Below are 13455 nucleotides of genomic sequence, written 5' to 3' on the forward strand. Positions count from 1 at the left end.
AACCAAATAATCCAGTTAGGAAGTGGGCAGAAGACATGAAAAGACATTTTTCCAAAGAAGACATCCATATGGCTAACAAACACATGAAAATCTGGTCACCATCACAGGCAGGAAAATACAAACAAAATGGTTTAGTTCAGATATTAGAATTACATTAGTTAGAGAAACTTATATTCATACACATATATTAAACATCAAATAGCATAAAATAGTTTTTAATTTTCAAAAATGTGATTTAGACCATGCTTAAAATTGTCTACTTTGAAAGGAATGTCTCTGTAGCCCCTGCTTTACACACACAGTAAGGCAAAGATTTGGATTTATTGTGTCCCCATTTTTGTTGCTGTCGTTTAAGAGACAGTAATTTCAGAATTAAGAAGTAGGTCAAGATATGTAGGGAACTTACCACATCTTGGCTGAGGTACCCAGACAGTTTTAGTACATGTTGCCATTTTTTCTCGGTTTGAAGGATAAAAGCCAGGTTTACAATTATATGTGATTTCATCTCCACTTCTGTATCTGATGCTTTGGGGCGTGTAGTCACCATTTTGAATATTAGGAGAAGGACATAAGAATTCTGGAGAAAAAAGGACATGTGGATAATGTTGAAACCACTACCCATTAAAATAATCAAGTACATAAAAATATAGAAAGAGGATATTATTTTTTTTGTCCCTACCACAGCAAAAATTAGGATTAAAATGAGGATAGTCTTATATCCTTCCCACCATATCACTCATGTCCCAGTACTCTATCTCTTATCTGCTGTATTTGTGCACCCCTGGACTCTTGAATCCTCTTTCCCTAAAGCCATAACATACATCATAATATTCCACATGTGGCAATAAACTCACGACAAATCACTTTAACTCTTCTTTCCAACTATTCTTCAACTTCCTTGGCATCTGTGGTTCTCATAGGGACTATTTACAAATGGCCTGAGTCTCTTCCTTCCAGATACTTAATAGGAGTGCATATCCCTGCACATTTGAAGGAGACATGGCCCTGTGATTTGCATAGGACAAGGAAATGAATGTAAACTAACATGTTTCCCTTTAGGGAGGAAATTTTAAAAGCCATTGTATGAATTTTTATGTTCTTATTTCCACAGCTGCAGGGATGAAGGAAAGTCATGGAGAGGTGATGTCTATATCCCTTGATTCTTACAGCTAATATAATGAGCAGAGTCCCTTCAGACCTACATTGGAAGTGAGCATAAATAGGAAATAAACTTTAATTTATTAGGCTATTGCAATCTTGGGATACATTTTTCTTACTGTAATAGAATAACCTAGTCCAGGGTTTGGAGAAAACCTATTTTATGTAAAGATAAAAGGTCTCTGTCCCAACTACTCAGCATGAACATAGTCCTAAAAGATACGTAGACAAATGAACATGGCTGTATTCCAATAAAACTTTGTTTACACAAAGGGCACAGCCTGGATTTGATTTTCAAACTATAATGTGCTCTCCCATGACCTACTTTATCTTAATTCATAAAGCTCTTTCTCAGTTCTTTCCATCAACTTTTCTGTACCTCACCAATGGATCAGTTTGCAATACTCCTTTTCTTTTTCTTTTTTTAAATTTAAATTTTATTTTTTACTTTACATCCAAATTAGTTAGCACATAGTGCAACAATGATTTCAGGAGTAGATTCCTTAATGCCCCTTACCCATTTAGCCCATTCCCCCTCCCACAACCCCTCCAGTAACCCTCTGTTCTCCATATTTAAGAGTCTCTTAAGTTTTGTTCCCCTCCTTGTTTTTATATTATTTTTGCTTCCCTTCCCTTGTGTTCATCTGTTCTGTGTCTTAAAGTCCTTACATGAGTGAAGTCATACGATATTTGTCTTTCTCTGAGTGACTAATTTTGCTTAGCATAATACCCTCTAGTTCCATCTACGTAGTTGCAAATGGTAAGATTTCATTCTTTTTGATTGCAGAGTAATATTCCATTGTATACATATACCACATCTTTATCCATTCATCCATCGATGGACATTTGGGCTCTTTCCATACTTTGGCTATTGTTGATAGTGCTGCTATTGGGGTGCATGTGTCCCTTCACAACAGCATACATGTATCCCTTGGATAAAATACCTAGTAGTGCAATTGCTGGGTTGTAGGGTAGTTCTATTTTTAATTTTTTGAGGAACCTCCATATTGTTTCCCAGAGTGGCTGCACCAGTTTGCATTCCCACCAGCAGTGCAAAAGAGATCCTCTCTCTCCACATCCTGGCCAACATCTGTTGTCGCCTGAGTTGTTTATGTTAGCCATTCTGACAGGTGTGAGGTGGTATCTCACTGTGGTTTTGATTTGGCAATACTCCTTTTCTAATAAAATATCATAGCTTTAAACTATTGTTGAAATGTTATATAACCATTTATATTGGTGCCATGTTGACATTCAGCATTGCCAGAAAATCATTTATAGTCTCCCAAATTACTTCCTATTCCATTTCCCAAAGTAAGTGACTCATGATTCCTTATTTCCTTCAAAAGCCATCTAACACAATAGCTCCTTCATTGACAAATAAATTCTTGCATTCACAAAAAACAATTCAGACCACAAACTGTGGGTTCCCTAGATTTCTTTATAACATGCTTTTAACTTTGGCTATATCTGTTTTAAACTTTAGCCTTTCCCTTACTCTGATGATAAGGTATTTTTTTCATATTCATGTTAGCTTTTCAAAACTTTAATCTCCTGTAGAGCATCTCCCACAGAATAAACCATTGTTTATTCCTTCCCTCTCTCTTTTTGTCTACGATTCTCTCTTAAATGGATATGCAAGCTTCTCTAATTTTAAACTCCTTCTCTCAACCCTTTGTTCAAGGTAGTTGATGTACTACCTTCTCCTCTCCTTCACAACAAAGATCCTTCAAATATCATCTTACAATGAGTATATCAAGTTTTCAACCTCCCATTTATTCTTCAATCTACTGCTATCTCTGGCTTCTGACATCCCCAACAGGCTGGTGGTACTCAGACAAAAGTCACCAATGTCCTCTAATTTCCAAATGCAAAAATTCTGTATTGCACATATCGCAGTGCCTGGTACTATAGACCATGGGCTCCTTAATTATTTATTGAACTGAAATAGATAAAAACCCTCTGTAATATTTGACACTGTTGATCACTGACTTCTCGACATTCTCCAATGCCTTACATTCTTATGTGTTCCTACTACTCTTTAATTTTGTCTGAACGGTATTATTTTCTTTTATTTCTAGTTGCCCTCCTTCCTCTGCTCTACTTAATTTTAGGCCCTGTCTACTTCTCAGATCTCATCTCCTACCAAGGTCCCACTTACTCTCTATACTACCAACACAATAGCCTTCTGTCTGGTGTTCATACATGCCAGGCTTATTCATATCATTTGCACTTTTTATTCCTTATTTCTTGAGTGATGCTCCTCTAGATCTTCCTGCTGACTCTTATCACCACCTCAGAAATATCTTGCCTGAAGACCCAACAAGTATTGTATGAATGAATAGCTATGCTTTACAGTTGTTTCTACATGAGTATTTGTCCTTGATTTTGTTGTTTGCTTCTTTACAATCTCTCTGTGAATCAAGACACTTCAATGATAAAAAGCTATCATCATTACGCTAATAACTCTTCAGTGAGATCCAAATCCATATATCCAACGGAAGCTTCACATTAGACAGGTCCATGTGAATAATTCAAAGGCATGTCCAACTAACTACATGCCAAACTAAATCAACTTTTTCTCAATATATGCTTTCCTCCTGTGTTCAACATTTTAGTTTGTGACACAAAAACCTCATGACAGGAGCCTGGAAATTTATACTACCTACGTTCTTCCCCTTCATTTCAATATTCATTCACACAACACATTCTATAATCTTATAATTATTGCTTATATACCTCCTACTCTTCATACCATGCTTCCACTGTGTACATCCAACTCCTAGAGGTATTATCAAAGTCTTAATTGGTCTTAAATTTGTACTTCATTCCTCCAGAACAAGCTTTAATAAGTCTCTATTCCAAACATGATAATATACTTTTTAGCAATGATTATAGTAGAGAGAATTAAATATGTGAGTACCTAACACAAATTTTAAGTATAATATCTCTACAGTGCCTGATTTTAATTTACACTACCCTCAGATGAGCCTTAAATGTGCTTTTTTACTTTTATTTTTTCTCCTCACTTTATTCTGCTCTATCATATTTTCATAGACATTGCAGTGCAGTTTATTATATCCTGATTTTACTTCATACTGTGGCTTAACTTAATTTTGAATTCAAAAGCTACAAGATATAAAAAACAAGAGTTTTATTAAGAGGCCAACAAAAAATATTGGGAGGATTTTGTTAAATAATTAAGAAATAAGATCTTCAGGTGATTACTCTTGAGCAGTGGACATAAATCACTTAATAAATTGTAATTCCCTACTTTCATAATTTCTATTAAAATAAATGATGCTAGTAAAACATTGCCAGGGCAAGTACCTTTATCCAAAACAGTACTGGAGAATGTCTGCATGTGTGGGGTCACATTTTTTCCTACTGTTAGATACCACCAGTAAGCATTTGAAATAAGAACAAGAATTTAATGCTAGCACTCTATGTTGTTCATCATCAGAAAATCTGACTTGTACAGAGAACAGATGGATTTGGAGCAAAGGTGGCTTTTATTTAGCAGGTCTTGGTACTTTTAATTATTCCTATAAATGATTTGCTGTCAGAGACTGGTTCCTATTAGACAAAGAGACCAAAGTTTTGACAAATCACCTTCAAACAGAACCCCTGAAGGGCGCCTGGGTGGCTCAGTCAGTTAAGTGTTCAACACTTTATTTCAGCTCAGGTCATGATCTCATGGTTCGTGAGATTGAGCCCCACAGTGGGCTCCATGCTGACAGTGTGAAGCCTGCTGGGGATTCTCTCTTTTCTTTCTCTCTGCCCCTACTCCCAGTCATGCGCTCTCTCTCTCTCTCTCTCTCTCTCTCTCTCTCTCTCTAAGTAAATAACATTAAAAAAAAAAAACCTGACACATAAAATCATAAACCAGATGGAAGAAATTTTAAGTATTTTATCCCAGGTTATTTTATTTTAATTTTATTTTAGTTCCAAATTTATTATAGATTTGGAGAAAGCAAGATCTATAGATTTGGAATTCATCATTACCAGCAGGTAGATCCTTCTATTGTCTTAGGAAAATAAGGAGAAGCATTTGTGATATACTAGCTAAGATACAATGTAGAGTACCTTTTACTTTTAAACTTATTTTTAAATGTTTATTTATTTATTTTGAGAGAGAGGGAGTGCACGCACGAGGGCGTGGCAGAGAGAGAGGGAGGGAGAGAATCCCAAGCAGGCTCCATGGTGTCAGTGAAGAGCCTGATGCAGTGCTCAAACTCTAGAACCAAACTGTGAGATCATGACCTGAGCTGAAATTAAGAATGGTATCCTTAACTGACTGAGCCAACCAGGTGCCCCTGGAGTTCCTTTTAATAAAAGACTTCTCCGTATCCAGTTAATGAACCACTGTTGTAGCAGAGAGTGCATGCTTATTTAATTTGGGGTGAACCATTCTTTATTTAACTTGATCATTAGTAAACTGTTTTGTGAAAGAGAGTATCCAATCTTAGTGGCATCTCTCTCCCCAAAGAAAGGAGGATTATAAGGCATCCTGTCTTGAGATTTTGAGTTATACAATTGACTAAGAAAATGAAAAACAAATTCTAAAAAGAAAATGTTTTACAAATGTGGGATCTTTAGTGTGTGTGTGTGTGTGTGTGTGTGTGTGTGTGTGTGCATGCGCGCATGTGTTTGGTGTAGATGGGTCAAGTTTCAAGTAAGCCTAGGAATTGTAGCAACACATATGGGAAAAACAGATTTCCCACATTAAAACAAATATGTGCTCAACAACAGCTTTAAGCAGGTAGCTATGTGACCAAGAAAAAGAACTAACTAGACAACTTCTATGGAACAGTCAGGCTATCCTGAGTCCTATGTCAAAGTAAAACTGAATTCAGATCCTGACGTCTTACTTGGAAGTAAATTTCATTGAAACCTGGAATGATGATTTATTCTAATGTTCACTGAAATGTGGAGTGATTTATTCTAATGTTTATACAGGACAAAGGGCCTGATACAAAGTAAGTGGTTTATAAGTTATATTTTGACGATTGGATGGATAATTTAGCTCTCTAAATATTTAAGTCAGGCTCTGGAAGTAAAACATATGGCAGAAGTTAATGCCAGAGGACTTGTGCACCCACTTTCTTTGAGTAGGAACCACAAATGCCATGAAGCCAAACAGCTGGACTCCACACACGATCAGCTGATCACAGATCTAATGTGGGTGATCACTGTCTTCTCATCACTAACCTCTTTGTAAAATATTTTCTTAACAATGCCTGAAAGTGGAGGTCACTCAGTTGTAGGGGGATATATTTTCCAAGGAGCTACTTGTGGACTCAACCCCAAATTTCTTTCAGGGGGTTGGGGTGCCTGGCTGGCTGAGTCAGTAGAGCATGTGACTCTTGATCTCAGGGTTGTAAGTTCAAGCCCCAGGTAGGGTATGGAGCTTACTTTTAAAAAAAAGTTCAAAAAATTAAAAAAAAAATTTGTAAATGTTTATTTAAAAAAAATTTTTTTTTAACGTTTATTTTATTTTTGAGACAGAGAGAGACAGAGCATGAACAGGGGAGGGGCAGAGAGAGAGGGAGACACAGAATCGGAAGCAGGTTCCAGGCTCTGAGCCATCAGCCCAGAGCCCGACGTGGGGCTTGAACTCACGGACCATGAGATCATGACCTGAGCTGAAGTCGGACGCTTAACCGACTGAGCCACCCAGGCGCCCCTGTAAATGTTTATTTTTGAGAGAGACAGAGTGTGAGTGGGGGAAGGGCAGAAAGAGAGAGAGGGAGACACAGAACGTAAAGCAGGCTCCAGGCTCTGAGCTGTCAGCACAGAGCCCGACACAGGGCTCAAACTCATGAACTGCAAGATCATGACCTGAAGTCAGACGTTTAACCGACTGAGCCACCCAGGTGCCCTCAACCAAAAAATTTTTTAAAATAAGAACAAAATCATTCAAAATCTAACTCTAGTTTTTGTAAGAGAGGATCATTAAACAAGGTTTATGCATGGAATTATGAATCCTATGATTAAAAGTTCAGAGAGCTCTTAAGAGTTCAACTCTTCTCACCATCTCCCCACCTACCCTGGGCCACAATATGACCATATCTATAAAAGTCACCCTTTTAGAAAGGCACTTAGCTCTGATTTCATGTAGGATAGCACTTGTAACTTGTTTCACTGGCTGCTGCAGCCCGCATCCGAAGTTAACGCACCCTTTTCCATAAATGTTTGCAAACAGCTCAACACAGTTGTTACCGTGCGACATGTAATAGCTGTACCTTCTTGCTATTCTTCTAATGATATGATGTCTTAAACTCAACCTTTTACGGTTTTGCATCCTGACCACAATAGTTTGAAACTCTCTCTTTTGAAATGAGGTAGGCTAAGTAGAACACAATATTACAGACATAACTTTTGGTGGGCACGAAGCACAGTTGACGTGGATTCTACATCCGCACAATATCCCCCATTAGGAAGCCTAAAAGAGTTTGGTGGGTGCCCCCTCCCACCCCCCTGCATCATCATCACTATTGATTCATATTACGCCTGTGCTTAGTGAAATCTCTAGTTATTTCCACTTAATTCCATTGTTAATTGAGGGTTCCCTCACATGGTATTCATCTCATTTACTTTGTTTGCAAAGCTAACTGCTCGGCTTTAGAAGAGCAATCTGTCTGAGAAGTCATCATGCCTGGGAAGCCTATTATTGCCCTGGCTCTGCTCTAGACTTGATTTTTGACCGCAGACCAACTACTTAACGAGCTATTGAACTCTCCTGTTCCTTTTATGTCTATCTTCAGAACGAGAGAATTATACCAAAATTAATTTTTGCACACATAAAACATTAAGTATATCGTATTTATGAGTTGGTTCTTGGGGTGCCTGCGTGGCTCAGTTGGTCAAGCGTCCGACTTCAGCTCAGGTCATGATCTCGCGGTCTGTGAGTTCAAGCCCCGCATCGGGCTCTGTGCTGACAGCTCAGAGCCTGGAGCCTGTTTCGGATTCTGTGTCTCCCTCTCTCTCTGACCCTCCCCCGTCCATGCTCTGTCTCTCTCTGTCTCAAAAATAAATAAATGTTAAAAAAAAATTTTTTTTTAAAAATATGAGTTGGTTCTTGTCAACATTAACGCTCCATTGTGAGAAAAAATAAACTGCTTCACTGTAAGGAATATATGAATGAAAAGAATTGATAAAATATATAGAAAAGAAATATAACATTACCTTTACATGAAGGGGTTGGAGTCCATCCCGATGCTGTGCATATGGCATCTCCTTTACTACTGTATTCATAACCCTGGTGACATGTATATTGAAATCGTTCGTTTTCCTTGTAAGTTTTCTTCAGAGATGCAGCATTTCCATTTGCGATTTCTGGCTTTTGGCAGGAAATTTCTAAATATAAGGGATTAAATTCCAAAATGTTTGTTATATATTAAAGAGCCATGTCTAAGACATAGTTAAAGATACAAGTTTTGTTTCCTTTAGGCAAATCAGACAACGAAACAAAATTTCTATTTTGACATGGATGCTTGAATAATTTATCTGTTGTTTTTAATTTTGATTTTTGAAATAAGGTAAAATTCTGATTAAACTTCTGTTGCTAGGGGTGCCTGGGTGGCTCAGTTGCTTAAGTAAGTGGCTCTTGATTTTGGCTCAGGTTATGATCTCATGGTTCCTGGGATCATACCCTGTCTGTGGCTTCCTGCTGGCAGTGTAGAACCTTCTTGGGATTCTTTCTCTTTCTTTCTCTGTCCCTCCCTTACTCATGCTTTCTCTCTCTTTCTATCAAAAATAAATAAATAAAAATTATGTTGCTTATTTTATTTGCTTTGAAGATAAATTAGTCCTCTTCAAGTAAATAGTGGCCAGTAATGATACCAACTATATATATATAATTGGGTATAGATATATAGGCTTATTGTGATAAATATTTTCACCGAATGACTTGTAAAAATTATATATTTTCTTGTTATCGATAATAGAGTCATAATTGGCATAACACTTTGTCAAAGAAGTTAATTTAACCTATTGTCATTATATCTATGAATTACATCTTCTGTTTTTGTGGCTTTACCATCCATCAAAATTTTCTGTCAAGAAAACCCAAAAACTGGCCATCATATTTGCCCCCATCTTCTCTCAAACATTTCCCCCTGGGATTATGGCAACAATAACTAATTTCCCAGATGCTATTCTCGCACCTCTGTAATCTATTTTCCTGTTTGTAACTTAATGACTGTTTTTCTTGTCCCTTCATCGCTCCGTTGAAGGATTCCACTGAAATCCTCCATCGATTCCCAATTCAGTCTGAATAAAAGCCAAATTCTTCAGCATGATATGGAGCACCTTAGAACCTTGCACTGGCCTATCTTCAAGCCATCACTGACCTACCCCTACTTGCATCCCACACAACGGCCTCGAAGACATGGAACAGGGGAGCTTCAGGCTCCTGGAAGCCTCACTGCATTTGTACCTTCCTCTCCCTGAACTTCTCCTGACTGATATACTTTTCCCCTCCTCAACTTCGTTGGAAAAAGTCTCATTCTTTCTTCAAAATGTATCTTATGCATTAGTTATTCCAGTAAGGTTTTACTAAGCACAGAAATTTAGGTTTTTTTCACATTTTATTTTGAGAGCGAGAGATTGAGAGAGAGACAGAGAGAGAGAGAGAGAGAGCGCGTGAGTTGGGGAGGGGCAAAGACAGAGGGAGAGAGAGGATCCCAAGCAGGCTCCACTCTGAGCGTGGAGCTGGATGCCAGGCTGGATCTCATGACTGGGAGATCACAACCTCAGCTAATATCAGGAGTCTGATGTTCAACTGACTGAGCCACCCAGGTGCTCAGAAATTTAGTTTTAAGGAGGAAACCCCGTCTGTGAGCCTCTGGGGTATACAGTATTTGCTGTGCTGAATAGAAATATGATTGCCATTACTGACTTGAAGAACTAATATTGTTAGAGAGAGTTTTAAAGAACACAAATGCTTTCCCTGCATCTCATTATAGGATAGACTAAACTAAGAAAGTGTGAATTTTAGATTATGTTAAAAAAATAAATATGCCAAATAAGTATTGGTAAAGTGAAGTATGGCACCTCTAAGTAAACTGACCATAATGTTTCATTACAAAAGCCTGATCACCATACTGGTCATGACACACTGGTTAGCAGTATTATAACTAAAGAAATCTTTTTTTAAAAAATTTTTTAATGTTTATTTATTTTTGAGACAGAGAGAGACAGACCATGAACAGGGGAGGGTCAGAGAGAGAGGGAGACACAGAATCGGAAGCAGGTTCCAGGCTCTGAGCTGTCAGCACAGAGCCCGATGTGGGGCTCGAACTCACGGACCGTGAGATCATGACCTGAGCCGAAGTCGGACGCTTAACCGACTGAGCCACCCAGGCGCCCCTATAACTAAAGAAATCTTGACTTGCAGTTTACTATAGAATTTTTTTTAAGAGGCAGAAAGTTATTTAGTGAATTCAGTTTAGTGCCACAATATTTCTCTAAACTTACAGTGCAAATATAAAATAGGACCCCATTCTAGAAGTGTTATTCAAGAACAGAATGTTATAATGATATATCAGTAGAAATAAATAACGACTTTTTGATCTTACAAATTAAAAGAAAACCTGTTCTGTAGGCCGATATTAAATCTTGCAGCAGAAATGGTTAGTATTCTATTTGAGCATGAAAGCCCATTACAATTTAATTATGGATAAGACCATGGAATTTGGTTTCAGATAACCTAGGTTTGAATCTTAACTCCACCATTATGCCATCATAACCTTGGTCATGAGATGTAAGTTTTTTGCCCCACAATGTCCTCAGTTATAAAATAGAGGTGAAAACAGTGCATAAATCACAGTCATTTTGAAGGTAAAATGGAATGTAAAGAACTTAGATCAATTACTGACAAATAGTAAGTGCCCAATAAATGTTAGTTTTAATGTTATTAGTATAATTAGTATTATTCTATGCATAATATTTAAAAGTGCAAATTTTCATGAGAAAAACTAAAACTGTCCTATCCCATGAACAGTAAATGTATCTTACCCACACATTTTGGGCTTTCTCCACTCCACACACCATTTGTTGAGCAATGTATTTCTGCAGGCCCAACAAGCATGAAGCCTGAATTGCACACAAACCGTACTACTTGTCCAAAAGTATATTCCTTGTCTAGTTCCAATGCGCTACTGGTCAATCTCCCATTCTCTGGATGTGTCACTGGTAAACACTTAACAACTGAAAAAAATAAATATAACTTTTCCTAATAGAATTTGACAACTTTATTATGAAAAATATGTATATATACACATACAGGTATAAAGTCATTAACAAAGAAAGATTGGGGGAATTACTTAATTTTTTTAAAGAAGCATTTGATAAACCTGTTTGTTGGATATAAAGGCTTATAAATTAAAAAAAAATCAATAAGCTTATCTCTGATTATTTTCTATGAGAGCGGACAAAGAAAAAATTATTTCTTTGAATGTCAGTTTACATTTTTACAGTAACAAATAAATGTTCCTTAAATAATTGAAAAATATAAAGCTTGAGATAATTAGATGAAATTTTTCACTTAAGCCCTAGGATAATATAACACTGTATTCCTAAAAGGTATAAATGCAAACTTTCTGATTCTATTTCTTTCAATAGATAAACAGTCCTTAATTTTCCTTCCTCTCCCACATCAGTGCTCAAAATAATCTGAGTATTCCTTTTGATTTTACTTAAGATTTTCCAATACCTTGTAGGTTATGGCATTTAAATTTGATTTTAGAGTAGAATCATCCAGGATGCTCATTAAGATGGAAATTCTATGGCTATCTCCCTGCGCTATTACCTGAGATACTGATTTAGTAGGTTTTTAGTAACTCAAAATTTCAGCTTTAAACAAGCACCTCAGGTGATTTCAGTGTAGATGTTCCTTAAAACATTTAGATCTTTCCTCTCATTTCCGTAAGTTCTCTTCTTTAGGTAACGGGACTTTTGAGTGATCACATTCCCACTCGCCCTCCTCCTCCTCCTCCTTCATCCTCCTGGTCCTCCCTCCCTCCCCCTTTTCCTCATTCCCTCCCTCCTTCCCCATCTCTCTCCCTCTCTATTTACTTCTCACCATGGAACTAAGAAAGACTACTCTGACTCATCTATTTCCATGATGACTAGAGAGATTGGCATTACTATCCCAAAATTTAGAAACAGGATCTACATTTTTCTCATTCTGACTCTTGGCTTTATGGATCAGTAAGAAAAGTAGAGCTCTTCCTTACTTCCTGCCTCTTTTCAGTAAGACTAAGACCACAGGAAAACCTCCTTTGCCATGCAAGAGGGGAGAGATAACTGAATCATGGTCTCCATTTCAGCTGTTATTGACAATCTCTGCATTTGGGTGGACATTGATTGAGTATGTATTCATTAGTAAAGGTGAAATTCTGATCCTTGTGCTATTTCTAGTGTTTAGAATCCAAAAGGAAAGGAAAATAGGTTTTAGATTTCCTAATCTCTAATACTTTGAATACATTAGATCAGATGAAACTGCATTCACATTTGGTCAATAAAACACAAAATAACATAGTAATAAAAAGCTTAAATATCCATTCTATATTAGAAGCCACAAAAATACTGAATCAAAAATATATAATTACAAACTTTAAGCATTATTTTAATGTAGATATCTCAAAAAAGTCTTAGTTCTTTTAAATATTTGAATGTATTTGTAAACAATTTTACATATACCTTCACATATAGGAACATCATTGGTCCATCCATCAGATTCACACTCACGGAAATTGATGCTACCGAGCATCTGATACCTGAAAACCAAAAATAACAGAGTGGTGAGCTAATGTGTATTTATATGCAATATTAACTTTGATACATTCTGAATGTCCAGGAACTCCATTTCAGAGAAAATTAGAAGCATATACACTTCCTTCCTCTCTCCCTTCCTTCTTTCCTTCTGTCTTTTCTCCCCTCCCTCTTACTTTTTCCCTTCCTTTCTTTCTCTCTTTTCTTTCTCTTTCTTTTTTTAAAATTTCTATCTTTCCTTTTTTTAAAACTTGTGTGTTCTTTTTGTAAGTATATGAGATGAATAATTTTTTTGTTTATTTATTTTGAGAGAGAGAGGGAGAGAGAAAGAGAGAGAGAGAGATGGGCAGAGAGAGAGGGAGAAAGAGAATCCTAAGCAGGTTCCCCATTGTCAGTGCAGAGCCTGATGCAGGGCTCAATCTCCTGAACCGTGAGATCATGCCCTGAACCAAAATCAAGAGTGGGACACTTGATTCCGAGGGAGAGGGTCCAACAAGGTGGAGAAGTAGGGGGATCTGAAGT

At 37.1% G+C, this 13455-nt stretch overlaps 1 protein-coding gene across 1 annotated transcript in view; it reads right to left on the reverse strand.

The window, feature by feature from the left end:
- The window catches only part of LOC102900754, a 160140-nt gene that overhangs the window by 110464 nt on the left and 36221 nt on the right, over nt 1-13455 (reverse strand). Inside the window, exons 4-7 of the mRNA XM_045048630.1 lie at nt 12862-12938; nt 11176-11367; nt 8344-8514; nt 407-577 (exon numbers count right to left, since the gene is read on the reverse strand). Coding sequence (XP_044904565.1) covers nt 407-577; nt 8344-8514; nt 11176-11367; nt 12862-12938 — 611 coding nt within the window. The remainder of the gene's footprint in view (nt 1-406; nt 578-8343; nt 8515-11175; nt 11368-12861; nt 12939-13455) is intronic.

Source organism: Felis catus, chromosome F1 (assembly GCF_018350175.1).
Source record: "Felis catus isolate Fca126 chromosome F1, F.catus_Fca126_mat1.0, whole genome shotgun sequence".
NCBI lineage: Eukaryota > Metazoa > Chordata > Mammalia > Carnivora > Felidae > Felis > Felis catus.